This window comes from Nelumbo nucifera, chromosome 2 (genome assembly GCF_055504915.1).
Source record: "Nelumbo nucifera cultivar China Antique chromosome 2, China Antique-T2T, whole genome shotgun sequence".
NCBI classification, from domain to species: Eukaryota; Viridiplantae; Streptophyta; class Magnoliopsida; order Proteales; family Nelumbonaceae; genus Nelumbo; species Nelumbo nucifera.
The window spans coordinates 19,700,559-19,727,951 of NC_142650.1; the positions used below are offsets into that span (position 1 = coordinate 19,700,559).

The 27,393-nt window shown below is 38.7% G+C and overlaps 1 protein-coding gene across 5 annotated transcripts in view; it reads right to left on the bottom strand.

Annotated features, from left to right (window-relative positions):
• Window positions 1-26,873, bottom strand: part of LOC104595416 (ABC transporter G family member 28-like) — a 133,378-nt gene extending 106,505 nt beyond the window's left edge. For 4 of the 5 annotated variants that reach the window (XR_016082748.1, XR_016082749.1, XM_088898737.1 and 1 more), the window contains exons 1-7: window positions 26,431-26,873; window positions 25,914-26,220; window positions 25,733-25,809; window positions 25,049-25,324; window positions 1,830-1,893; window positions 1,587-1,733; window positions 1,327-1,361 (exon numbers count right to left, since the gene is read on the bottom strand). Coding sequence is in view for 3 of the 5 variants with exons in the window: in XM_088898737.1 (XP_088754863.1) it covers window positions 1,327-1,361; window positions 1,587-1,733; window positions 1,830-1,893; window positions 25,049-25,324; window positions 25,733-25,809; window positions 25,914-26,140 (826 nt within the window). In the remaining 2 variants the exon portion in view is untranslated. The remainder of the gene's footprint in view (window positions 1-1,326; window positions 1,362-1,586; window positions 1,734-1,829; window positions 1,894-25,048; window positions 25,325-25,732; window positions 25,810-25,913; window positions 26,221-26,430) is intronic. The other variant, XM_088898735.1, reaches the window with a different exon arrangement.
• Between the last annotated feature and the right edge of the window lie 520 nt (window positions 26,874-27,393).

Consider the following 27,393-nt stretch of genomic DNA (forward strand, 5'->3'; position numbering starts at 1 on the left):
GGAACAAAATGTCGTCGAGTAGTGATGCAAATGAGGAGTTTGAAGATCCTGAAAGGTACAGGAGGTTTGTCAGTAAGCTGGATTACCTAACCATTACTCGGCTAGATATCTCATTTGCAGTTAGTGTGGTGAGTCAGTTTATGCAAAATCCCTAGGTTCCACATTGGGATGCAATTCTAAGGATTGTAAGGTACTTTAAGGGAGCTCTAGGTCATGGCTTGTTATATAAGAGTGGAGGAAGTCTTGAGAGAGAGGATACATAGATGTTGGTTGGGCCAGTTCAATATCTGACAAGAGGTCCACTATAGGGTATTGTACCTTTTTGGGGGGCAATTTGGTGACATGGAAGAGCAAGAAGAAGTGCTGAATCTGAATATAGAGCCATGGCACACACTACACGTGAACTAGTATGGTTGAGAAACCTCTTACAAGAGATGGGGTACTCGATTGATACCCTTATAAAGCTATATTGTGACAACCAAGTTGCAGTCCACATTTCCTCAAATCTAGTTTTCCATGAGAGAACAAAACGTATAGAAGTTGATTGTCACTTTGTGAGAAAGACGGTGCTTGATGGAGTGATAAGTATTGCATATGTAAACACAGGAAGTCAATGGACAGACTTGTTCACCAAAGGGTTGAGTCGAGGAAGAGTGGATTACATATGTAACAAGCTAAGACTATATGACATATACTCACCAACTTGAGGGGGAGTGTTAGATTGGCTGTAAAGGGGTAGTTTGGTCATTTCATTTTATGTTAATAGTGTGGTGTAATGGCTGTTATATTCTGGTTTTAAGTATTTCTCCCATACTTAATTAGGGACATAATTGTCTTTGTGCTTTTAATTAGAAACCTATAAATAATATCTGGCCGACTAGAGAGAAACTACTTCTCTAGCTCGGACCAGCCTTTCTCTTCCATTTCTTTTTCTATTCTCTTCTCTTCCTTCACTTCTTTCTATCTTCTCTCTTCTCCCTCAACTATTCTAGAACTGAAACCAGTACAGATCTGAACTGTAACAAGCACCAATTCAGGTTTTGTTAATGTTCTTTTAGACTACTGCATATGGTTCTGTCATGTTTCATTTTCTAACTTTCCTCCCCATAAATCAAGAAATCTCTAGTATATGAGAATAGATAATGATAGGGAGCTCCACAATTAGTTATACTTAAACAATTCTCTTATATTCTACAGCTGTTTGCCAACATTTAAGCAATGCCATGACAGAGATTTTCTTTACCCTATACAGCATATTAAAAAACAAGAATTAAGAAGCATTTGTTTAGGATATCAGGTACATATAAAAAAAAAAAAGAAACTTACTCTTCTCAGATGTAGAACCCATCCTGCAGTAATGTCTGCCATTGCATGGTAGAACAGATTTAGTAAATAGAAATGATGAAACACCAAGAGTGAACAAAAAATATTGTCAGAGCTACCCCAAAAAAAATTATCCATCAGTCATCAAGAAGGATAAGACATGCTCTCAGTCATAATTGTCAAAATATGCTGCAAATAGAAGGGAAAATTGCAACTACCAAAGTAATGGATAAATGCTGGAGTTTGAGGGTACAAATCAATACCCGCTGCTGCAAGGAATTTTTTCGATGGTAGTTGGACAGTATGATCCTGGTGAACAGAATACCTCAGAACTGCTAACAACATCAGCCCAAATATCTGCTCCACCACATTGATGATCTAGCTTTCCTGGAGGTAGTTGATAACTATATCTGTATGTTTTTTATTTCTAGGCATAAATATTAACTCAGAATATAAACAATAAAAAATATGTGATATAGGATCTTTCAGACTTAATCACAACTTACGGATCGCATACTCCAGTGGTTTTATTGAGTGTTGCAAGTGGACAGTAAGAACCTAATGGACAAGCTTCAGTGACAAAGAACAAATAGCAACAATAAAAAGTAAAGGTTAGGAACTTTTCCATCCCACTAATGAGTCGTAGCATGGTTTCAAACATCATAATATCCAAGAATATGATAGTATGACACATTATTACAATAGCAAAGAATCATGCATGCTTAGCAACAAATGCATATATACACAGAAACAAGCAAGTGTGCACCTTTTCTCTAACCATGCACCTATTATGTATTTCATCTTTTTTTTTTCTGTAAGTATTTTTTTATAAGTACTTTTTTGACAAATCTTGGAAACAGCCTCTCTGTATGTGCAGGGCTAAGGCTGTATACATCTGTCCCTCCCCACATTGGTGGAAGCCTCATTCACTGGGCCACCCTTTTATTTTTTATAAGTATCTTTTTGATAAGTATTATTTATTTATTTCATCCTTTTATCAAAGAAAGACAACAAATGCATATACACAGTAGAAATGATGTCAAGTTATAGACAAGTAAAGAAAAGATAGACAGACAACTTGAACTATTTATGGGTATAACATACAATATGGGCCCCATGTGTTGACATTACCCATATTATTGTATGTGTTAGAATACACAAATCAGGGGTATTTTGGTCATTTGGATTTATCTATTTGAGAGTGAAATGTCTATTTTATTTAAGTTTAAGTTATGTGTCCCATCACTTATGAGGGATAATATGGTCTTTCTTGTAACTATATTATTTGAGATAAATACAAGTGGGTCGGCTAGAGGTGGACTGATTTTTCCTAATCTGGCTGAACCCTTCTTCTCCTCCTTCTTCTTCTCCTCTTCTTCTTCTTTCTCTTCTTCTTCTCTACTTTAACCTAGAATCATATAGGGATTTTACATGGTATCAGAGCAATAAAACCTAGTTCTCTTTTCACTCATTTTTTCTTTCTTTACTGTTTGTCTTCTTCCTGGGTTCGCCGCCAACCATTTCAGCCTTCTTCGATTTTCTGCTAGCCTGAGTGGAAGCTCGACAAGGGGCCAAAAAAGGAGTAGTCGTTTTGTGGTTTTGGAGGTGAGTATGCCTCCAGTTACTGTGGTGGTGGTCGTTGAGGTTGTGTACTAGATGCCCTCTACTCTGTGATACGAAGAGGGCTGTTTGTGAACAGGTATGAACAGTTCTGTTTTTTGCCCAAACAGTGGACTGTAAATGCTGTGTTTTGGTTCAAAATATTTTTTTTGTGGAGGTTTGGAGTGACTAGTGTGCATATCAGCCTTGTTCTCCTCTTTTTTTACCTCATATGTGTGTGGAAAGTAGAGTGTTTCGACTGCTGAAGTTCACAACAGTAGTGGTGTGGTGGTAGTTGTACTGTGTTGAATGGTGTGTGGATGATTCTGAATAGTTGAAAGTGAACCCTTGTATCTAGTGTGTGAATGGTTCTGCAGTGTGCAGTACAGGTGTTTGATTTAATGACCAAGTGACTTCAGCCCTTGTATTTGGTGTGTGAATGGTTCTGCAGTGCGCAATACAGGTGTTTGATTTAATGATTGAGTGATTTCAGCTTTTGTATTTGATGTGCAATGTGTATTTGAAGAAGTTGGTGGTGCTGAAAGTGAGATAAGTTTTGTTGAAGTGCGTAAGTTGTGCTGAATATTTGAAGGTGAATTAGTTAAGATGGCATCGATTGGAGATGGGAATGACAATAAAACAGGCGTTATGATTTCTCCAGATTACCTAAATGTTCAAATGACATCTACTAAGTTGAATGGTGAGAATTATGTGCCGTGGGCAAAAGCTGTGGAGGTGTTTTTAAAGGCCAAGAAAAAGGTAAAACATGTGAGAGAGGAGAAACCCTCCTCTGATTCTCTGGGGTTTAATGACTGGGAACAGGAAGATGCACAAATAATGACATGGTTGTGGAATAGCATGGAACCAAAAATTAGTGTGAACTTTATGTTCCTAGATACAGCTAAAGAAATCCGGGATCATGCTAAGAAACTGTACTCCGGACAAGACAATACAACTAGGGTGTATCAGTTGTACCAAGAGTACTTTAATCTGAAGCAAGGCAATCAAAGCTTGGAGGATTACTATGCAAGTCTGAGGAATATCCGAAATGAGCTCAATGTGTATCATCCTCTGACACAGGATGTTCAGATTCAACAACAACAGCGTGAGCAACTTGATGTGACAAGGTTTCTAGTGGGTTTGAAGGCTGAATATGAGCCTGTCTGAGCACAAATACTGGGGGGGGGGGGGGGGTCTGCTCTTCCCTCACTTGAAGAAGTTTTTGCCCATCTTAGAAGGACATCTATTGAGTCTATAGAGCATTTCTCTCTCTCGGACAGATCTGGTTTTGTGGTGACTAGAGGGGGAGGCCATGGAAATAGAGGTGGTGGTGGTGGACTTCCAGGTAACTGTGGTGGTCCCATGTTTAACCGTGCTGGTGGCCGGAGTGGAGGTTGGGACTCAGGGGGAGGTCGTGGTAAAGGAAGAAGTAATGCCCCCTAGGAAGTGTACACATTGTGGATTAGAAGGGCACATGGTTAATTTCTGCTATGATTTACATGGTCCACCCAACACTTGGGCTAACCATGCTATGACTAAGGGTAGTGGTACAATTACTGAAAGTCAGCAAACTGACCCGATCCCCTCCACATCTACTAGTGCTTCTGGGAAGGAGATGGTGAGTGTACCCCATGCAGTATATGAGCAATTCCTTCAGACATCTCAGCAGAACTCCGCTACCCTTGCCCATTCAGGTATGGCTTGCTTGGATTCCAAGCCTTCACACTGGATCATTGACTCTGGAGCCTCGGACCATATGTCTAGGACTCCTAATGTATTTTCTTCTCTTTCTCGGTCCTCCACATCTTAAACAGTTACTCTTGCTAATGGTTCTACATCTCCCATCTGTGGTGCTGGTGATGTTGATCTCTCCTCCTTGTCTTTATCATTTGTTTTATATATTCTCAAGTTCCCCTTTAACCTTATGTTTGTTAGTAGATTAACCAAGTCACTTAATTGTTCCATAACTTTTTATCCCTCTTTTTGTGTGCTTCAGGATCTCAAGACGGGGATGAAGATTGGTGGAGGGCATGAGGCAGGTGGATTGTATTACCTTGATGGTGGTGGCCTCCAGTAGCTTTTCAGTCGTCTCTTACTCCTCTTCAATGGCACCGCAGACTTGGTCATCCTTCTCTCAAGGCTCTGAAGTTGCTGGTTCCTTCCTTGAGTCATCTTTCATCTTTGGATTGTGAGTCATGTCACCTTGGGAAACATCATAGAGTCTCTTTTAGTCCAAGAATTGATAGTCGTGTCACGAGTCCTTTTTCTTTAGTTCATTTTGATGTTTGGGGTCCGATCAAAGTGATGTCATACAATGGCTATAAGTATTTTGTAATTTTTGTTGATGAATTTTCAAGGATGACATGGATTTATCTTATGAAAGATCGCAGTGAATTGTTTTCTATTTTTCAAAAATTTTATGCTGAAATACATACCCAATTTGGTGTTCATATTAAAATTCTTTGCTCCGATAATGCCAAAGAGTACATCTCAATACCATTTCAGCAATACTTAGAGCACCATGGGATATTTCATCAAACTTCTTGTGCCTACACCCTACAACAGAACGGTGTAGCTGAATGGAAAAATCGACATCTCCTTGAAACTGCTCGGTCCTTGATGCTTAATATGAATGTCCCAAAGCATTTTTGGAGTAATGTTGTCCTCACATCCTGTTTTCTCATCAATCGGATGCCCATGTCCATCCTTGCAAATCAATCCCCCTTCTCAGTGTTGTTTCCCACCTTGTCTTCGTTCCCTCTCACCCCAAGAGTCTTTGGATGTGTTTGTTTTGTTCAAAACTTGGGGCCTGGTTTAGACAAGTTAGATGCACAAGCTACTAAGTGTATCTTCCTTGGCTACTCGAGGACTCAAAAAGGGTATAAGTGCTATAACCCTAAATTCCATAAGTCGTTTGTGTGCTCCGATGTCACCTTCTTTGAATCAGTTCCTTTTTTTCTCAGATTCTGTGGTTTCTTCTCCTTCCTCCGTAGTTCCTCTTCCTGTCCCTGTTGTGGATCCCCTTCCCGTGGCTCCCATTCCAGTTACAGATTCACCTCCCATGCCAGTTCCTACTGAGAGGCCACCAATCACACAAGTGTATACTCACAGAAGAGCACCGGTCCCTCCTCCAATTCAGCCCTCGTCAACAGATCCCGTCATTGCTTCTTCTCCCTTAGATCTTGATCTTCCTATTGCCCTGCGAAAAGGTAAACGCACTTGTACCTCTCATCCTATTTCACACTATGTTTCTGTTGCTCACCTTTCTGCTTCTCATTGCAACTTTATATCATTGCTATCATCTGTTTCCATTCCCAAGACTGTCCAGGAAGCCCTTGCCTCCCCAGGGTGGCGGCAAGCCATGGAAGAGGAACTCTCTGCTCTACAACACAATCACACGTGGGAGCTCACTGCTCTTCCTCCTAGTAAGCATGTTGTTGGGTGTAAGTGGGTCTACACAGTGAAGTATCTTCCAGATGGCAGTGTGGAGCGATTGAAGGCCAGGTTAGTGGCCAAGGGCTATTCTCAGTTGTATGGTGTGGATTATATGGAGACATTTTCTCCTATGGCTAAAATTGGTTCAGTTCGGGTGTTGATTTCATTAGCTGCTATGTATGATTGGCCACTTATGCAACTTGACATAAAAAATGCTTTCCTACATGGTGATCTCATTGAGGAAGTGTATATGGAGCAACCGCCAGGGTTTGTTGCTCAGAGGGAGGATGGTAAGGTTTGTAGACTCAAAAAGGCAATTTATGGACTGAAACAATCTCCACGTGCTTGGTTTGGCAGGTTCAGTGAAGTAGTGAAAGACTTTGGGATGAAACAGTGTCAGGTAACCATTCTGTGTTCAACCATGATTCAAAAGATGGGAAAATCTTGCTAGTGGTGTATGTGGATGATATTGTCATAACTAGGAGTGACAGTAACGGGATTGACAGGTTGAAGAAATTCCTACAAGACCACTTCAATACGAAAGATTTGGGTAAGCTGAAGTACTTCCCGGGAATAGAAGTTGCAAGGTCAAGGCATGGAATTAACTTATGTCAAAGAAAATATGTTCTTGACCTACTTGAAGAAACAGGACTGTTAGGTGCTAAACTAGCAGAGACTCCTATGGAACTTAATGTCAAGTTGAGTGTTGATGCAGATGAAGAGTTTGATGATCCTAGAAGATACAGGAGGTTGGTGGGAAAGTTGAATTATCTGACTATTACCCGACCAAATATATCATTTGCTATGAGTATGGTGAGTCAGTTTATGCAACATCCTCGGATTCCTCATTGGGAAGCAGTTCTAAGGATTGTTAGGTACCTGAAGGGTGCTCCAGGCCGTGGTTTGCTATACCGAAGTGGAGGGACTCTTGAAATAGTAGGGTATACAGATGCTGATTGGGCTGGTTCTATATCAGACAAGAGATCAACTACAGGGTATTGTACCTTCCTTGGTGACAATTTTGTAACTTGGAAGAGCAAGAAACAAACAGTGGTGGCAAGGAGTAGTGTAGAAGCTGATACAAAGTTATGGCTCATACCACATGTGAACTAGTATGGTTGAAGAACTTGCTACAAGAGATGGGGTTCTCGGTTAACAAACCCATGAGACTATACTGTGATAACCAGGCTGCTGTTCACATCTCTTCCAACCCAGTCTTCCATGAGAGAACCAAGCATATTCAGGTTGATTGTCACTTTGTGAGAGAGAAAGTGATAAGTGGAATGATAACCACATCTCATGTGAGCTCAGGAAATCAGTGGGCAGATCTCTTTACAAAGGGATTGTCTCGGGGCAGAGTAGATTATATTTGTGACAAACTGAGACTATATGACATATACTCTCCAGCTTGAGGGGGAGTGTTAGAATATACAAATCAGGGGTATTTTGGTCATTTGGGTTTATCTATTTGAGAGTGAAAGGTCAATTTTATTTAAGTTTAAGTTATGTGTCCCATCACTTATGAGGGACAATATGGTCTTTCTTGTAACTATATTATTTGAGATAAATACAAGTGGATCGGCTAGAGGTGGACTGATTTTTCCTAATCTGGCCGAACCCTTCTTCTCCTCCTCCTTCTCCTCTTCTTCTTCTTTCTCTTCTTCTTCTCTACTTTAACCTAGAATCATATAGGGATTTTACAGTATGTTAAACTCTATTAATAATAATAATTTGAAAAATTAATTAGTTAGTTAACTAATGTTAGTAAATCATAAAATTATTCATATAATTTCCATTTAAAAATGATTAACAGAATAGAAAAATCAAAATAAATTACTGGTTTTCAATTTTAACAATAATAATTGTAAAATTAATTACAAGAATATTATACTTAATTCATAATAACAAATTCTGACATTATTAAAAAATTTAAACAGTAGTAAACTTAGCACAATATCATAACTTAAATTACACATCAATAACAATTTACTAATAAATTAAAATTGATTTAAATTCAATTTTAAAATAATGAAAATAAACACAACAAACTGGGTTCAATATGGGTTTTCCTTCACACTTAATTTATAATAACAAATTCTCATTATTAAAAATTTTAAACAATAGGAAACTTAGCAGAATATCATAACTTAAATTATTAAAATTGATTTAAATTCAATTTTAAAATAATGAAAAATAAACACAACAAGTCAGGTTTAATATGGGTTTGCCTTCACCCTAACCCAACCCTCTAATGCTTCTACTCAAACCCGACATAATGACATAGTTTCCGAACCCGACCCAACCCTATAGGGATACCAATCAGACTTTCATCTTTTCATTTGTATCTTTCTATAGTGCATTTGAAAACCCAAGTAAAGATGGCAATCTAACCTGCCCCTACTGGGGCTCCAACTTACCCCACCCTGATCAAGGCAATTGTTTTAACTATCGGTTGGGTTTTGGGTGGGTTTCAGCGAAGCCCAAACTTCGGTGACCAAGGACAGGATGGGGTAGTATTTGTCCCAATGTTTTAAAACCAACCTAGAACCAAAACCGTTTTGGTCACCGATTTCTAGGTTAGCGATTCGACCGTTTGGTTTGAACGAACAACCTATTGCAATTTAAAAGACTAAAATATAAAAATAACAAAAATAATAGTTAAAATAAAAAACAACCAAAAACCATTATCCAGATTGAACGGGTTAACTGCCCGGGCCAATGGATTATTGACCAAGTCAACAACTTTTGACAAAGAAATGGTTCAGGGGTGAAACAAAGCCAATTGCCTGGATGATTTCCATGTCAAACAATCCAACTATTCAGGTCAACGACGATTGAGAACAATAACCCCCCAATAGATAATGTGTACGATATATTATTTTATATTATCTTTTATATTATATATATATATATATATTATAATATGACACCTATAATATATATTATATATAATATCTAAAAAATACAATACTTTATATTATGTATTGTTTATACAATACATAATATTGTATAATCCATGGTTTTTGAACCATCATTTTTTTGTAATAAAATAAAATATATTAAAAGGAAAAAAGAAATTACAGAGGGGAGTGACCAGGAGTCACTTGAGAAAAAGAAGAGAGAGAAAAGTAGAACTTCAAGACTTAACACAAGCACTCCAAGCAAGCCTAGCCTCAGAAAGGCCAGCAGAAACTAGAGCCCACAAAATCACTACAAAACAAAAGCCTCACAACAGCAAAAGATCCCAAAAACAGCCCAAAGACAAAGCTCAAAGCTCAAGCCAACAAAGACAAAAACCACATGAAAACCCCACCAACATACATCTAAACTCAAAAACAACCAAAACCACAACCATCTTACAAGCTACAACCTTTGATCTGTAATGTCTTCTTATGGTTTTCTTGATCTTCAACAACTTGAACCATCACCAACTTGGATGGTTGAACCATTCAGTTTAGAAACCGTCCAGACAACCGGTTCCATTTCACCCCTAAACCATTCCTTTGCCCAAAAAAACTGTTGACTTGGTCAACGACCCACTGACTTGGGTGGTCAAACCATCAACCCATTCAACTCGAACAACGGTTTTTGGCCTTTTTATTTTCATTTTTTATTATTTTATTTTTTTAATTGCAACAAGTCGTCCATTCGGACTGGATGGTTGAACCACTGACCCAAAAACCGGTGGCCAAAATGGTTCCAGGTCCAGGTCAATTTTTAAAACATTGGTATAATCAACCTCAATAAATATTATAAAAATAATAATTTAATGAAATTTAATACAGCTTTATCAAACAATGCATACCACAAAAATAATGTTTGTGATGGATTTAGTCGAACTTAACCCAATAAGGAATGACATAAGACTCCTTCTAGCTCAATTTCTTGCAGCAAAGCCTGTGCATCGTACAGGTCCTGACAAGTGTTCTATTATTCAAGTCAGGTTGAACACAATTGACATGGGGCCAGAAGTGCTTCTTCAAATCTAAATCCACAAACTAATTTAATAACAAAAGAAAATAATAGACAAGAAACAAGTCTGTTAAATACTGAACAGCTAATCATTTAAGTGGGTTTGGAGATCAGTTTTACTGTTTTTTCCTGTATAGGAATTGCTATACACTTCTATGCAATCCAGAAAACTACCTTAACATGTATGATGCATGAACAAAGAACAATACACATGACAAGCAGCACAGTTCAATCACAGTTATAGAGTTTAACACATTATACTCCTAAGCAGCAGAGTAATATGGAAGCTTAGATAGGTTGTTTAGTGAGCTTCACAAAGTGACCAAGGAATCTTAAACATGGCAAATTAGTCTGGAGCTCGAAATAATCTGTGTTCCTATCTCACCACCCTGTATCCATGGAAAAGATTTTGGCCAAAAACATCTTGGAGGTGTGCAAAATAGGACCACTTTTATAGGTAATTTAAAAATAAAATAAAATTAAATGGCTAAAACCAGTTCTGAAAAACACCGATATATGAAGGAGGATATGGATGATATGGACAGTGGGACTGAACATGTGCCCAATCCATTGGTCCCCTATGCGATGGATGGCCTTGATCAGCCACAGGATCTTTCCACATACAGAAATAGGTGGGTTTGTGTAGGGGAGCTCCCTACCTGAACCTTCATACATATACACATATATAAAGGCAAAACCATATGGAGTATCATTATTTCACAGTTTACTAGGTTACTTTGAAGGAAAGTAAAGGGCACATATTTGCAGATGAGGACAAGAATAAGATGGCTTACTGATAATTCAGGCACATAATTCAGCCTGAATTCAAAGATACTAACAGGGCAGATTTGGGGCAAGCTCATAGTCTTCTTTGGGATTTGAAATTGGGGGTTTATGAATTGTATATAACGTTGTGGAAAAATAAAGATGAATTACAGAATATCAATGAATGATTTTCTAAATAATGGAAGTGATGCAGGCACATCCATGCCATCACATTCTGTGGTCAATGCCAAAACTCTTGGTAAACAAATTGTTTAAGGTGAAGCCTAAAACCAAAGGAAGAAGAAGAGAAAGGAGAAGGGAGAAGAGAAGAAGAAGAAGAAGAAATGTTACAAGGTGTCTCGAGTTACTGTTCACACCAGAGACTAAAAGTTTAAAATGTTGTTGAAAGTATAAGTTTACCCTTACTTGGGAGCCAAAATACAAAGAGGAAATGAAAAAAAAAAAACCACTTTCATCATTTTTTTGAAGATAAATAAAATTAAATTAAAATAGAAAGGGTTTCTAGCCGTTAAGGGCAACTTTATGCCCTTAATATCAATAAAAATAATATTTTTATATAATAACCGAAATGAGATATCTTTTTTTCAAAAATATCATATAAGGGGCATTCGTCTTCCTCATCTGGTGGCTTCTCTGTTAACGTTTGCCGTTGATAATTCTAAGTCAAGTGAACATAACAGAGACTAGCGTTTGCTGGGACTATTTCCCCTTTACTCATCAATCATCATCATTGCAACCAACCCTCCTTCATATAGTGAACATAACAGAGACTAGCGTGGTTGTGTGGTGTTCCTGTCAATTTCTGCATCCAAGGGTAAAAGTCAGTCATTCCACCCTTAGCATCGTGATTGTTATTTGAGGATTTATATATCTGTCTATAAGTGTTCAAATCGAAGGAGAATTCAAATGGTTTAAAAACAGTCGATCAGAGTTGAACAAGAATGGCAAGAAGACTTCACAAAGTTTGGGTGCCTGCGTCACAGCGTCAGCATCGGCAACACATCACGCTTTCACTTTTCGCTTTTGGAGAGAGAAGAAAGACAGAGAAGTTGATTGTCCGATTAAACGAGCATTGTGTCTTGGGTCCGAGCGGCACCTCAAGTTCCCGGTGTTTCAAGCCGGACGCAGGGTGTGCCCGAGGAAAGAGATGGCTTTTGTTCAGGTGAAGTACGTGATGGATTCGCTGCTGAAGCAGTTCGAGTTTGAGCCTGTTTTTGTTCCGCTCTTGATGGCACACATGGCCAATGGATTGAAGGTCTTGGTCTGGCTGAGAGGTCGTCACTCGACTTAGAGTTATCAACGGCAAACATTAACAAAGAAGGGAGAGGAGGAAGATGTTCGATATTTTTCAAAAAAAAAAAGATATCTCATTTTGATTATTATATAAAAATATTATTTTTATTGATATTAAGGGCAAAAAGTTGCCCTTAACGGCTAGAAACCCAAATAGAAATAGGATACAAGAAAGGTGATAAGCAATCACCCGAATGAAAAAGATAAAACACCCACTAAACAACCAACAAACGCTTAAGACGCCCAAATATATAAAACCGTAGAGAAGCCCATAGGCTATTTATCCTTTTTATCTTTTATGTTTTTTGTTGTATATTATATAAAAATATTATTTTTATTGATATTAAGGGCAAAAAGTTGCCCTTTAACGGCTAGAAACCCAAATAGAAATAGGATACAAGAAAGGTGATAAGCAATCACCGGAATGAAAAAGATAAAACACCCACTAAACAACCAACAAACGCTTAAGACACCCAAATATATAAAACTGTAAAGAAGCCCATAGGCTATTTATCCTTTTTATCTTTTATGTTCTTTGTTGTAATGGGCTTTAATCTGGGCTTTATTTTTTCTTATGTTATGTCTTTTTAATTTTCTGCCCAACTAGGGGTTTCTCTATAAATTACTAAAGTTTAACTTAATGAAACAGAATTAAGGGAGTAAGAGAAGGGATTATGTTAGAAGATCTCTCTCTCTGAACCCAAGTTGCCGCCACCTTCTTCTTCTTCTTCTTCTCTCCTCTTGAACTCTGATTTCTGCTACTTTCTTTTGAATTTTTGCAACTTTCTAAACAATCTTTTCTTCTCAAAAGGCTGTTTTTCTTCTTGGTATCAGAGCAGGCTCGTTTTTCCCTTTTTTTTCACTTTTTTTCCCATACAGTGTGTATGGAGAACTGAATCGTATGAATAGTTAAAGAAACCTATTTCAGCCCAGTTGTTAGTGGTTTTTGGAGAGAAGGGGACTGGTTTTGTCATCCTCTTGACAGATTCAAGTGTGTTGCCCAAAACCCTAATTTTTTTGGAGAAATCTGATTGCGGGCCCCACAGGGAGTTTGACCTGGGCGCTCAGTGACTGAAGGCCTTCTCATTCTTCTTAAGATCGAATCAAGTAGATTGGTGTTCTGTGAAGTCTACAAGGAGCGGCTGAGTTTTCTCTGTTTCTCCCAGCTTCCGGGTGTGGCACAGGTTATTGGTACGACTGCATAGAGGTTGGCTCACAACACAATTTTTGTTCTGTCTTCATTTGTTGTTATTCGAAGTTGTTTGAAGTCATTTTTGAAGTATTTAAGAAGATGAACTCCTCAGACTTTGAAAACAAGCATGTTGCTGAATCCGGACAAGTTCCGAGAGCCTTTGTAGACTCTCTACTGGCTGTGACCACAGTCAAGCTGGATGGAACTAATTATCTGGCTTGGTCAAAATCAGTAAAAAATTCATATTTGTAGTAGAGGCAAATGGGATTTTATCCGGGAGCAAACCTCCAGAAGATGATCCATCATATGAAAAGTGGATGCAAGAAAATTATACTGTTATTGGATGGCTTGTGAACTCAATGCAACCACAGATTAGTTAGCACTATTTGTGGATGAATTTAGCAAAGGAAATTTGGGATAGTGTTGCTGAAACATATTCCCAAAAATTAAATGTGGCCAGGGTTTACAAGTTGAGAAGTGATGTAAAGAATTTGAGACAGGGGGAGAAACCATTAATTGTATACTTTTCAACACTGAAGTCTTTATGGCAAGAAATAGATTTGATAGAAGCTGTAGCCTGGGACACCACTAAGGATGCTGAGACCTACAGAAAACTAGTTGAGATAAACAGGGTATTTGAGTTCTTGACAGGGCTAAATCCAGAGTACGACATTACAAAGCAAAATATTTTATCCAAGGATAGTGTCTCACTGTCTCAAGCATATGCCTTGGTAAGTAATGAAGAAAGCAGAAGACTTGTCCCGGTCCAAGGGGTTGGTCTAAATGATCACTTTGCTAATATGGGAGAGAAACCCAAGGGGGTTGCAGGGACTCCAAGTAGCTTAGGGAAGAAAGAGATTATCTGTGAGTACTGCAAAAAGTCAAAACACACTAAAGACAAGTGCTGGAAATTGCATCCTGAGCTCCTACCACTTCGGTTTCAAAAGAAGTCTGATAATATAAAGGCAGGGAGTGCCAATGTTGCTGTTAGTCCAGATAGTGATAGATACCAAACTGAAGAGATGACGGCTAGTGAGCAGTTAGCAGCTATGAAGGCAGAATATGAGAAGTTTGGGAGGATGATCAATCACCTAGGGGTGTGACCTCTTCTTCCAACCCTCCAGGAAATTCAACATCTTCTGCATTTGTTCATTCAGGTATACAGGCTTCTGCCAATCATGCAACTATTTCAGGTAATCGTAGGATCCCTTGGATTATTGATTCTGGTACTTTTGATCATATGACCAGCCTTTCTACTTTGTTTGTTTCATATGATTTACTTCCTGGACGTGACAAAATCGCCCTAGCCGATGGCTCTCTTGCCCCTATCTCCGACAAGGGAACCATCAAGGCTACAGACTCCTTGGTTATTCCTTCTGCTCTTCATGTACCCAGACTAAATACAAACTTGTTATCTGTAAGTAGCCTAACTAAGTCATTAAACTGTTGTGTAACCTTCTTCCCTTCCTATTGTGTTTTTCAGGATCTGGAGTCTCAGAAGGTGATTGGGAGTGGTCGTGAGGCGAATGGAATATATCTACTAGATACTCTTGGACAGTGCCATGAACAACCTGGAAAAGCTACTTTTGGGTCTACATCTACAGAGTCCACCAATCGAGTCATGTTATGTCATTTTCGTTTGGGTCATCTTTCTTTTTTTGCATTAAGTCATTTATTCCCAGAACTGTTTAAGGGAATTAGTTTGTCCAGTCTTCATTGTGAGTCTTGTGAACTATCAAAACATTGTAGAAACAGTTATCCTCTGAGTAATATAAGATCTTCTTCTCCTTTTAATATTGTGCACTCTGATGTGTGGGGGCCTTACCACTTACCTTCTATGGGTGGCTACAAATATTTTATCTTGTTCATTGATGACTTTTCTCGATTCACTTGGATATTTTTTATGAAGTCCCGTGATGAAGTTCCCAGACTTGTGAGGCAATTCCATGAATTTGTCCTAACCCAGTTTGATACCAGAATTAAAATTTTCAGATCCGACAATGCAAAAGAATATTTTGAGAAAAACCTGACCTGCTATCTCACTGATTTAGGGGTTATTCATCAAAGCTCCTTGTTAGGACCCCAGAACAGAATGGAGTCGCTGAAAGAAAAAATAGACATATTGTTGAAGTTGCAAGAAGTATTCTATTTGCCTCACATGTCCCTACAAAATTTTGGGGTGATGTTGTTCTCACTGCTACCTACCTTATAAACTGTATGCCATCCAGGGTTTTAGGGTTTAAGTCTCCCTTCAGTATTCTTCATCCGGACAAGGATCTTTTTCCTATTCCTCTTCGTGTTTTTGGCTGCACTTGTTATGTACATATCCCAAGTGTCTAGAGACATAAATTTGAACCAAAAGCCCACAAGTGTATCTTCCTTGGTTATTCCCCCACACAGAAGGGTTACTGTTGTTTTGATCCGAAGACTGGCACCCGGTATGTCTTAATGGATGTCACATTTGATGAGCTTTCTTCCTTTTATGGTTCTTCTCTGGAGAGACATTGTCCAAAGGGGGAGGATTTGTCACAGGTGTTTGCTCTTCCTCTTCCTGTCCCGGTTGAGTATTTTGCTGAGTCTCTTCCTCCTTCAAATGAGTCAAGGGAGGATCAATCACTTCACTCTCATTCCAGTGTTCCTATTCCTCCTCCTTTACCTCCCTCGCCCTCTTTTTAATCCCAGGTTGTATCAACAGTAGAGACCTAGAAATGAGCAGATTGTTTCACCTCCAACACATGAGCCTCATGCACTTCCAGTTACAAATGAGACAACAGGTACTGTTACAGCCCCTTTGGAGCCATCATTCCCAGACCTTGATATCCCCATTGTTATTAGGAAAGGAAAAAGGAAGTGTATTGCACATTGCATGTCCAAACACCTTTCTTATAGTTTGCTCTCTCCCTCATATTTTGCCTAACTTTCTTTTGTTGCTTCTAACTCAATTCTCAGTTCAGTGTCAGAAGCTCTTACTATTCCAGAATGGAGGGAAGCTATAAGAATGACACTTGGAAAGTGGTTGATTTGCCTGAAGGGAAAGATCCAGTAGGTTGTAAGTTGGTTTTTACTATCAAATATCATGCTGATGGCACCATTGAAAGGTACAAGGCTAGGCTGGTTGCAAAAGGCTATACACAGACATATGGGATTGATTATCTGGAGACCTTTGCCCCTGTTGCCAAGATGACTTTTGTGAGACTTCTACTATCTTTGGCTGCACATTCAGATTGGCCATTTTATCAACTGGGTGTAAAGAATGCATTTCTGAATAGAGAGTTACATGAGGAAGTCTATATGTCTCTTCCTCCAGGGATGTATGGAACATATATGAAATGAAAGATCTGCAGGCTGAAGAAATCTCTTTATGAACACAAACAGTCCCGTAGATCATGGTTTGAAAGGTTTAGGGATGCCCTTATTAGCTTTGGCTATGTATAGACACAGTCTGATCATACCCTCTTTGTGAAGAGGAGAGGATCCTTGGTCGTTTACCTGATTGTGTATGTTGATGATATTGTTGTGACTGGTAATGATGTCTCAGGGATTAATGATCTCAAATATTTCCTTCATACAGAATTTGAGATCAAAGATCTAGGGGAATTGAGATACTTTGTTGGCATAGAAGTTGCTAGATCCAAGGATGTGATCCTTATCTCTCAAAGAAAGTATGTTCTTGATTTGCTCTCTGAAACAGGAAAGATGGGTGCTAGACCAGTTGCTACTCCTATCGATATGAGCCATAAACTCTCTGCTTCAAATGGAATATTGTTAGAAGATAAGGGAGTCTTCCAAAGACTATTTGGAAAAGTTCTTTATCTATGCATGACTCGGCCAAACATTGCATATGCTATCAGTTGCATCAGTCAGTTCATGCATGCTCCCAGGGATACTCACATGGCAGCAGCAGAGCAGATTCTGTGTTATTTGAACGGCCCCCCTGGAAAGGGAATTCTATTTGCTAAGCATGGCCATATGAAACTTGAAGCCTACACAGATGCTGACTGAGCTAGAAACACTGATGACCGAAGATCTACCTCTGGGTACTGTAGCTTGGTGGCAGGTAATATTGTCTCTTGGAGAAGCAAGAAACAATCAGTTATTGCTCGATCTTCAACCAAAGCAGAATACAAAGCCATGGCTCATGGAGTTTCTAAACTATTGTGGCTTAGATCCTTGATGAAGGAACTGGATATTGAGCGTGATAAGCCAATGATGTTATACTGTGATAATCAGGCCGCCATCAACATTGCTCACAACCCAGTGCAACATGACAGAACTAAGCATATTGAAGTTGAGAGACACTTCATTCGAGAAAGAGTGGCTTCTGGAGAAGTGTGTCTACCTTTCATCACCCCTGAAGGACAGCTAGCTGATTTCCTCACCAAGGGCATTCCCAAGGCTAAACTTCAGCATGATACTAGCAAGCTTGGCATGATTGACATCTATGCTCATCTTGAGGGGGAGTGTAGAGAAGATGGGCCGAATGGCCCATAGGCTATTTATCCTTTTTATCTTTTATGTTCTTTGTTGTAATGGGCCTTAATCTGGGCTTTATTCTTTCTTATGTTATGTCTTTTTATTTTTTCTGCCCAACTAGGGGCTTCTCTATAAATTACTAAAGTTTAACTTAATGAAATAGAATTAAGGGAGTAAGAGAAGAGATTATGCTAGAAGATATCTCTCTCTGAACCCAAGTTGCCGCCACCTTCTTCTTCTTCTTCTCTCCTCTTGAACTCTGATTTCTGCTACTTTCTTTTGAATTTTTGCAACTTTTTAAACAGTCATTTCTTCTCAAAAGGTTGTTTTTCTTCTAAAACCATCCCATCAAAACCAGACCCACAAAATCATACCCCATACAATGCAGAAATAAACTACACATAACAATGAACAAGAACAAACCAGCATGCAAAGAATACCCAAAGCAGAAACAAAACCACCCCCACCCGATACCCATAACAAACCCCACTAAATGCCGAATCAGAAAAACTACTAGTTAATTTTTTGATTGCCATCTTCCTATTGTCTTTTGACTGCACTTCTGAGTTTCCTTACTTTCTTGTTAGGTCCAAGGCCAAGCATCCCCCCTTTCTCCTTGCAAAAACCTTTGAAACTAGTATCTGTTGTTGGCTTCTCCTAATTGTAATAAAATTTCAAGCAGCTTCTTCCATCTTCCCCTTATAATTCTGATCCCTAACCACAATACCCTCCCTCTCCACATCCTCTTCCTTCTCCTTGATGTTATTTTCATCGCCTCCATCAGACATTTCCACCCCTTGATTTATTAAATTACTTGAAATGCAATCAACCACTGTGTCTTCTTTATTTTTGATCTCCCCATTCCTTTCCTCCATAGATCTGAAGGCTTCCTTCGTGAACTCCTCCCCTCCTAAGAAAAATAAACTCAGAATTCTGCTAACTTCCAAGGGACAAGTTCTATATTTTTTCCTTTTATACAATTTGGCGCCCACCCCCACTATTGTTTCCTTCCCCTTTGCTTCCCCTTCCCTCATTCCCTGCTCTATTCCCCCCCTTTCTTCTCCTCCACTAAACCATCATCCCCTTCCCTTACTCGTTCCCTCCCCGCCTCTTCCTCTTCTCTTATTTCCTCTACTCCTACAAACCCGATCATCTCAACTCCTTGATTGCTCTCCTCCTCCCTGATTACAACTCCTGCTGCTTCACTCTCACCCCTTACCATCCCTCCATTTTTCTTTTCTTTCGTAGCCTCTCTTTGCTCTTCCAATTCTTTACTTTTAAATTCTTCCAAAGCATATTCCTTTCCAACAGAGCCTTTTTGTAGAATTTTTTTTTTCTTCTCCTTTTTTCTGTTGCTGATTTTTGCCTATAGAACCCCCATGCATTCCTTCCTTCTCTTCCTCGCCTCTCTTTTCTTCCTTATCGAGTTTCTCTGTATGTGATATAATCTTCTCCATAGTGAATAACTTTACTTTTCTCCGGAGAAAACCTTTGGCATCATTGATTTGCTCTTCTATGATCTCCTTCTCTATCAATCCCTCATCAATCGTTGCATTTTCTGCTCGATCACTTATTCCTTCTGCACATTTTGTTGTTCCTTGCATCAATTTTGAACTATCAGTGTCATCAGATTTGTACCCATTAAACTTAGAAAGTTAGAAGAAGAAGACTCGCCAAGATTATCTGACAAGTTGCTAAAAGGCCTCTATTTTCCACCGAGTTTGGAGCACTCTCCCTTGAGACCCAACCCGCTCTCTTTACCTATTTTATCACATATTCTATCTAATTGAATCTGGGTGCCCGAATTTAAAGAGACCACATCCCTTCATCTCTCAAGCTTATTTCTCCCTTTTTCAAAAACATTTAAATGCTCTATCCATTCCGGTGAACTAATTTTATTCCTCTTTCCCACCATCTGCTCTTTTTCGAAGCCGAACACATCTGTCGACAGAATTCCATCTAGACGTTTGCTGCCACATGGCCTCCACCCTACCACATCAACATCGTCTTCAACCTCATGAGTCACAACCTTCCCCCAAAGCAATGCTTCATGTTCCGTCGCAATCCATATCCTCGTCCAGACACCCTGTGAGAAGATCTCAAGGGACCTCTTCACTCCAACAACTTCAACCATTACATATCTGAGATTCGGAATGTTGCAAGATACGAAGACCCATCCAATCGCCACCGCTATTTTCTCCATAATAGTCTTTCTTCCATAGATTGAAAGGAAGTCCAAAAAGCCTAATAGCAAAGGCTCCATTATGAAGCGTCTTGCTATAACAAGAGGTTGTCCATCTCTGCACCAGAATCACGCCCAGCTCAGTTTCGAAGCTGTCAAACTCCACTGTTCTTTCTTCAACATCCAGTAATGCTCTTCTCTTGTCAAAAGGGAAGATCATCACCCCTGCATCTACTTGAAGTTCTTTTTTAGAACATTCAAGATTATCTCCCAATCTGTAACCTCTCTTCCTACTTCCAAAACCAATCTTCTCTCCCACCCTTCTTTGTTTCCTTCCATGACCAACTTTTAAATTTTGTTGACGCTACCTATAACTACTTCATTTTCTACTGCTTCTTTTTCGAATGTTCTTTAAATCTTCTCCTTTGGTTAACTTATCAGCTTTCATTGAGAGAAAATCTTGAAGTTTCTTAGCAAACAACCTCTAACCCGAACCCTGTTTTCCTTCTGGAATACAGACCAATTGCTTTCAATTGTTACCAAGATTCTAAGTCACAGCCACGAACCAACCCTTCTGATTAGATTTCAATACCACCTGATAATGTCTCCTTTGAAGTTCCAATGAACTCATCCAACCATTTCTCTTCACTAAAAATAGTGCACCACCGATGAACCCTTTCAACCATTGTGTAGCTTCTTCTATTAATAAAATAGCTGCTCTTTCTTCTCTTAGTTTCAAGACTAAAAGATTTCCGCTTCTTCCTTCTTCTAAAAGCAGTTTCTTTGCTTTAATTGTGCACTCTAATCCCCACCTTCCTTCTGCGGAAAAAGACCCTTCTTTCTCCACCTCCTTAGAAACTCTCCCTTCCCTGCTCTTCTTTGCTTCTATAACACAGTACTCCAGTATCTCCCATTAGGCAAAAGCCTGTGAAGAATCACCCATCATATTGCATATTCTCAACACTCCTCCTCAAGTTGAGCATAGATATCTATCATGCCCAGTTTGCTTAGGTTACTATCAAACTTCAGCTTGTAAACTCCTCTAGTAAAGCAATTAGCAAATTGATCCTCAGATCTTACAAAGGATAGGCAAATTTATCTACAACCAATTTTCTCTCGGATGAAATGACTATCCACTTCAATATGTTTTGCACGATCATGCTAAATAGGATCATGAGCAATGTTTATAGCGGTCTGATTGTTACAATAAAGTCTTATAGGATTTTCTGTTGAAATTCCCATTTCCGTTAACAAGATCTTCAACCATAGCAACTCTGAAACCCCAATATCCATTGCCCTATATTTTGCCTTTGCACTAGATCGAGCAACAACAGATTACTTCTTACTCCTCCAAGATATCACATTGCCCCCAACTAAGGCACAATAGCCAAAAGTAGATCTTCTGTCATCCATTGACCCTACCCAATATGCATCTGTTTAGGCCTCAATCTTCAAATGCCCATGATTAGAGTATAACATTCCTTTGCCAAGTCATCCCTTCGGGTAAGTGAGAATCCTATTGACAGCTTGCATGTGAAAGGTTCTGGGCTCGCATATATTAACTAACTGCACTGATTGCATAAGATATATTCGGTCTTGTCAAACATATATAAAGAAGATGACTAACCAATATTTGATAGGCTTCTCTATCTAGAAGAACATCTCCATCTATGGCATTCAACTTGTGGCTAAGGTCAATTGGGATTCCAACTGGTTTCCACCCCAATTTTCCAACATCCTGGAGCAAGTCAAGAACATATTTTCTTTGAAAAATGAAACTACCCTTCTTTGATCTTGTTACTTCAATTCTCAAATGAAATTTAAGATCACCAAGGTCCTTGATTTCAAACTCAGAGGCAATAAAACATTTCAACTAAGAGATTCCAAAGATGTCATCTCCAGTCAAAACAATATCATATACATAAATTATCAACATAGTCACCCGATCTTCATGCCTTCTTATGAACAAAGTATGATCAGCCTGAGATTGAAAACCCAACTATCAAGATTACTCTTCTGAATCTATCAAACCAAGCTCCAAGAGATTGTTTGAATCCACACAGGGACTTCTTTGAGCGACAAACCTTTCCCTCACTATTAGGAAGGCTCATTCTTGGTGGCAGGTCCATATAAACTTTCTCCTGTAGGTCTCCATTAAGAAAGGAAATTTTCACATCCATCTTATATAAAGGCCAAGAGAAGTGTGCCACAAGAAACAAAATCACACGAATAAAACTCATTTTAGTCATTGGAGCAAATGTTTCCTAATAATCAATGCCATAAGTCCAAGTATACCTTTTGGCTACCAAATGTTCCTTGTATCTTTCAACAGAGCCATCGACCTTGTGTTTGACTATATACACCCACTTACATCCAACTGTAGATTTATCCCTGGGAAGAAAAATAAGCCCCCAAGTCCGGTTCTTTATGAGGGCATCCATCTCCAGGTTCATAGCTTCTTTTCAATGAGGTGATGCCCCTGTACCACTATGAGGAATAGAAACAAAAGAGATAGCTAATATATAGGCACAATAAGAGGGTGAGAGATTATCATAGGAAACATAATTGGTGACAGGATAGTTGGTGCACTTTCTCTTTCCCTTGCGGATGGCAATGGAAAGATCAAGGTCAAGATCAATAATAGGAGCATCAGTAGGTTCAAGAGAATTAGGATCAAGGTTACCTGAGTCAAGTGTTCAGATTGTGATGGACGTTCAGCATTAGGAGCCACCTTCTTTTTCCACCTGATGAAAAATTGTTGCCAAGAATGAGGACAATACACAGGAGGGGAAGGAAGAGGTGAAGGAATGGTAGTAGAAGATAGATTGGAAGTAGAAGATGAGCAGTCCTCTCCCCCTGACGAAACTATAGGCTTCCCTACGGAACTGATAAATCCGAGCAGTGTTTTTGGCCTGAGAATAGGTAGTTGTGACCCTATCCCAAATACCCTTAGCAGTGGATAAAAACATATAATTACAGGCTATATATGGCTGCATGGAGCAAACTAGCCACGATGTTGCCATCAAGTTGTCTTGCTCCCATTTAGCAAACTTCGGGTCTTCTAATTTAGGATTGATTTACTTTTTGGTGATAAAACCCAGCTTACCTCTTCCTCCAATTGCGAGCTTAGCAAACTGAACCATTCGAGGAAGTTGGTTCCATCAAGTTTCACAATGGTTATCATGCCACTAAAGGTATCCACGTTTCTTGGAAGCATTCTGTGAACCAAGTGAACATCCTTAGAATTTTCCATTCCTTAACTAGGAATAATTTTAAGAGTCACAAAGAGTTCTGATGCACCGCCAGTACACAACAAGGCGGTTAAGAAGAAACAACGGCCCCAAGAATAGTTTGGATGGCGAAATATAGGAAGAAGAAAAAACCCCCAAAATTTTCTAGGGTTCAGAAAATTACAGGACCACTTCCCATCTTCATAGAAATATTAAACGAGCCAAATAAAATTGGTTTGAAGGAGAAACACTCCATTAAAGGCATTGAAACAGCCTCAAACTCGAATCTAAATTTTTTGTGAATTTCCTTTTGGAAAAATCATAACAAATCACAAAGGTTTCGCATGGAGTTGAAACCTATACCACAAAATCCCTAAATTCAGGGCGATTTGAACCATACCGATTTCAATAATGGTTGTCGCCACTTGTATGGGCTACTAACGTCATCCGACGGCAGTCTAACGTCAACAGGTTGCCTCTAGGGTAACGAACACCAACAGAAGCCTCCCCTGAATTTAGATGAGCTTTGATACCAAGTTAGTTTAAGGTGAAGCCTAAAACCAAAGGGAGAAGAAGAGAAAGGAGGAGAAGAAGAGAATAATGTCTCGAGTTACTGTTCACACCAAGACTAAATGTTTATAATGTTGTTGAAAGTACAAGCCTGTCCTTACTTGGGCGCCCAAATACAAAGAGGAAATGAAAAAACTCAAAAAAAAAAAAGCCTTTCATCATATTGCATATTCTCCACAATAAAAAAGGCATGGAAAATCATAATGCTATATTTATTTGTAGAGGAGTTTTCTAGACAAGAAAACGAAGACAAAAACCAGTGTACAAAGCTTTGGAGCTTTTCACATTGACCAGATCTTCAAGTTGTTTTGTTTTGTTAGGAGTCTTAGTTAAGAGTTTTAGAAGTTGTAGAAGTCTTCACATGGAGTCAAGTTGTTAACCTTGTTTCTTTTCATTAAAGTCCAAAGATAATTAAGATTGCTTTTAGATTTTTATTAGGAGCTAGTTCCTTTTGCCCAAGTTCAATTGTAACAGAAATCCTAGTTACTGTAACTGGTTGTTTAAGTTATATTTAAATTAAGATTAATAGTTGGTTTTAGTCAAATCTTGTTTTATAAAACAACAGTCTAATGTAAGTGGAGTAGTGTGTGTTTGTGTTTGAATTTGAGAATTGAAATTTAGTTTGATTATTACAAACAAAGTCATTGGTGCCACTTGCTTATTCCTGGTTGCTGCTAGATTCACGAGGCCAAGCAGAAACAACTTTTTGTTCTGTATCCAAATTCTAATTGCCAATCGCTTCAGTTTCAATTCCTTCTGCTGTAGTGTAGTTAAAATCTGAACGACATCAGAAAGACAGCAAATTGTAGCCTCTACTTGGAATTTATGATATTGAATTAGAGAATAGCAACTAACTACCATGATAGCAAAATAGAAAATAGAAATATCCTGCCCAGAGGGGTGTTGGAACAAGCATTCCATGCAACTGCCAAAATGAAAATCATTCTATCATAAAGAAAAGAAAAAGAATACTAAGGGCTAAGAAATACTTACGTATCATGCATGTAAGACCATGAGGGCAAAAGAAACCCGCACAGCAAGGCTTACAGTCCAGAATTCTAGTAGGCAGATCCTTTGAATTTTTCATATCAACGGTCTGATCCTTGCCAACACTACAAGCCCATCCTGGCTCACATCCAGAAACCCATGAATCCAAATTACAGTTCTTGTTAGGTTTCAAATAATTGGTACTTTTTGACCCACGTTCAAAGAAAGTGCTGAAATAAAACTTTATTTCTGCTGCGGTACACAATCGTTTTGTAAGATCTCCTGTTAATAAAATTGAACCTATCATCACAAAATGCAGTAATAGATATACCCAAGAAACCTACCAGCAAGGAAATAATAAAGTATAATTGTTATGTTTTTGTCAAAAAACATTCAAATTCACTGTCCTTTATCTGAACCTTTATTCTGTTCCGGCGCATCTTCCAGCCCTTGTCTTAGCTGACAGGCAATAGAAAGAGCAGGGTTGTGGCTCCAATTTCAAACTAGAAACTTCTAGAAATATATTATTAAGAACATTTTAATTTTGATGGTAGGGGCTATTATCAAGGAGGGCATTATTGTTTTGCATTGTACGTGGAAAACAGAAATTCCAATGCATTACTATTTGCATTCAGCATAGAATAACATGCAGATGGACAAATTTGAAAACAAAATGGAAACTCAGCTTACCTTTTGTTTGTTTAAAGCAGGCACCCAGAAAAGTCATGTTAGACGTAAAATTGAATGCCCCATCCCAGTCCGTGTCCCTGGATCAAATTGCAAATTTAAGCACGAATAGAACTCCAACCTCTGAAAGGAACCAAAGTTTCTATATAGAAGAGAAGAGCAAATTTAGAGGTGGATAACTCACACATCCTTTACACAAAAGTTCAAACGTTTTTTTATCTCTGCACCGAAGATATTGGTAAGATTCGAGAACCTGCTGTAGATGAGCTCCGTGAAGTATGGAGTCATGGTAGGATCATCCATTTTGGGATCTTCAGCTTCATCATCTTGGCACCGTATGCTTCGCGTAGAAAACAAAACAAAAATGACGAAAAGGAGGATATATCGAACCCACCACCTCTCTCTGCTCATGTCAATCACCGAGAACTCCGTGTAATGCAGGACGAGATACGGGAAAGTTGTTATTAATAACAAACGCACGAAGCTGAACGCTGGAATGCAATAAGATAAGATCGATTTAGAACAATTTTAGTGGCAATTTAACCGTGGAGTTTTTTTTTTTTTTTTTTTTTTTTTTTTTTTTTTTTTTGCGAGTATCCTCTACATAAAAGTGGCATTGGAGATTTGTCAATGACAAGAAATTCTTCCACGTTCAGCAATATATAAAAAACTCGAAAGTTTTTCTCCAAAAGAAGATAGACCTGTTGAAGATCTAATGCATATTAACAATGAAGGTTGATGATGGCGGCAATTCGAAAGTTGTTGCAGCTGAGATGCTAGCAAATCTGGATCAAACGTTCTGCAAATCTTGGGTTAGACAACTGTTGGTTTTCGGTTTAGAACAGCATTGCTTGCGAATATCATCTACACCAGATGGCATAGGAGATTTGTGAATGACGAGAAATTCTTGCACGTTCAGCAATTTATAAAATATGCTCGAAGAAATGCTTCAAAAGGCGATAGGCTTGTTAGAGATCTAATGCATGTTGACAATGAAGATTGATGATGGCAGCAATTCGAAAGTTGTTGCAGCTGAGATGCCAGGCAAATCTAGATCAAACACCCTGCATTCTTGGGTTAGAGATAACTGTTGGTTTTCGGTTGAAGAAATGGCGGGGAGGAAGAACGGGCGGAGTTGAAGGAGAGAGAGAGATAAAGAATAATTTTTTTATTTAGTGGAGGCGTGGAGCACAACGACCAACGGCCATATCGACAACACGCTATTCTTGATTTCTTTCACTCTCTCTCTATCTCCACTTTTTTTTTTTGAGTTTTCATCTGCGCCCCCACAGCACATCCCGACCTTGTGGGGATTGTGGGTCGCCCTCTCGTGGGACAATGATGATGACATCATCATCAGGTTGATTTGCTCTTCTTAGAAAATTAAAAATAGAGGTGTAACTTGGACCGGCCCGGCATGGTATGATGAAGCATATCGTATATAAATAATATATATTTATATAATATATTAATAAAATAAATTTTTATTTTATTATATTAATTTATTTAATTATTGTATATATAAACAATTATATATGCAAAATTCATATAAAATTAAATTTTTAAGTTTTTTGTCAATTTTTTTTTAAATAAATGACCTGATCCAAAATTCGGCCCACAGGCCAACCCTTGATTGGTCAAAACTCTTTCCATACCATATCATA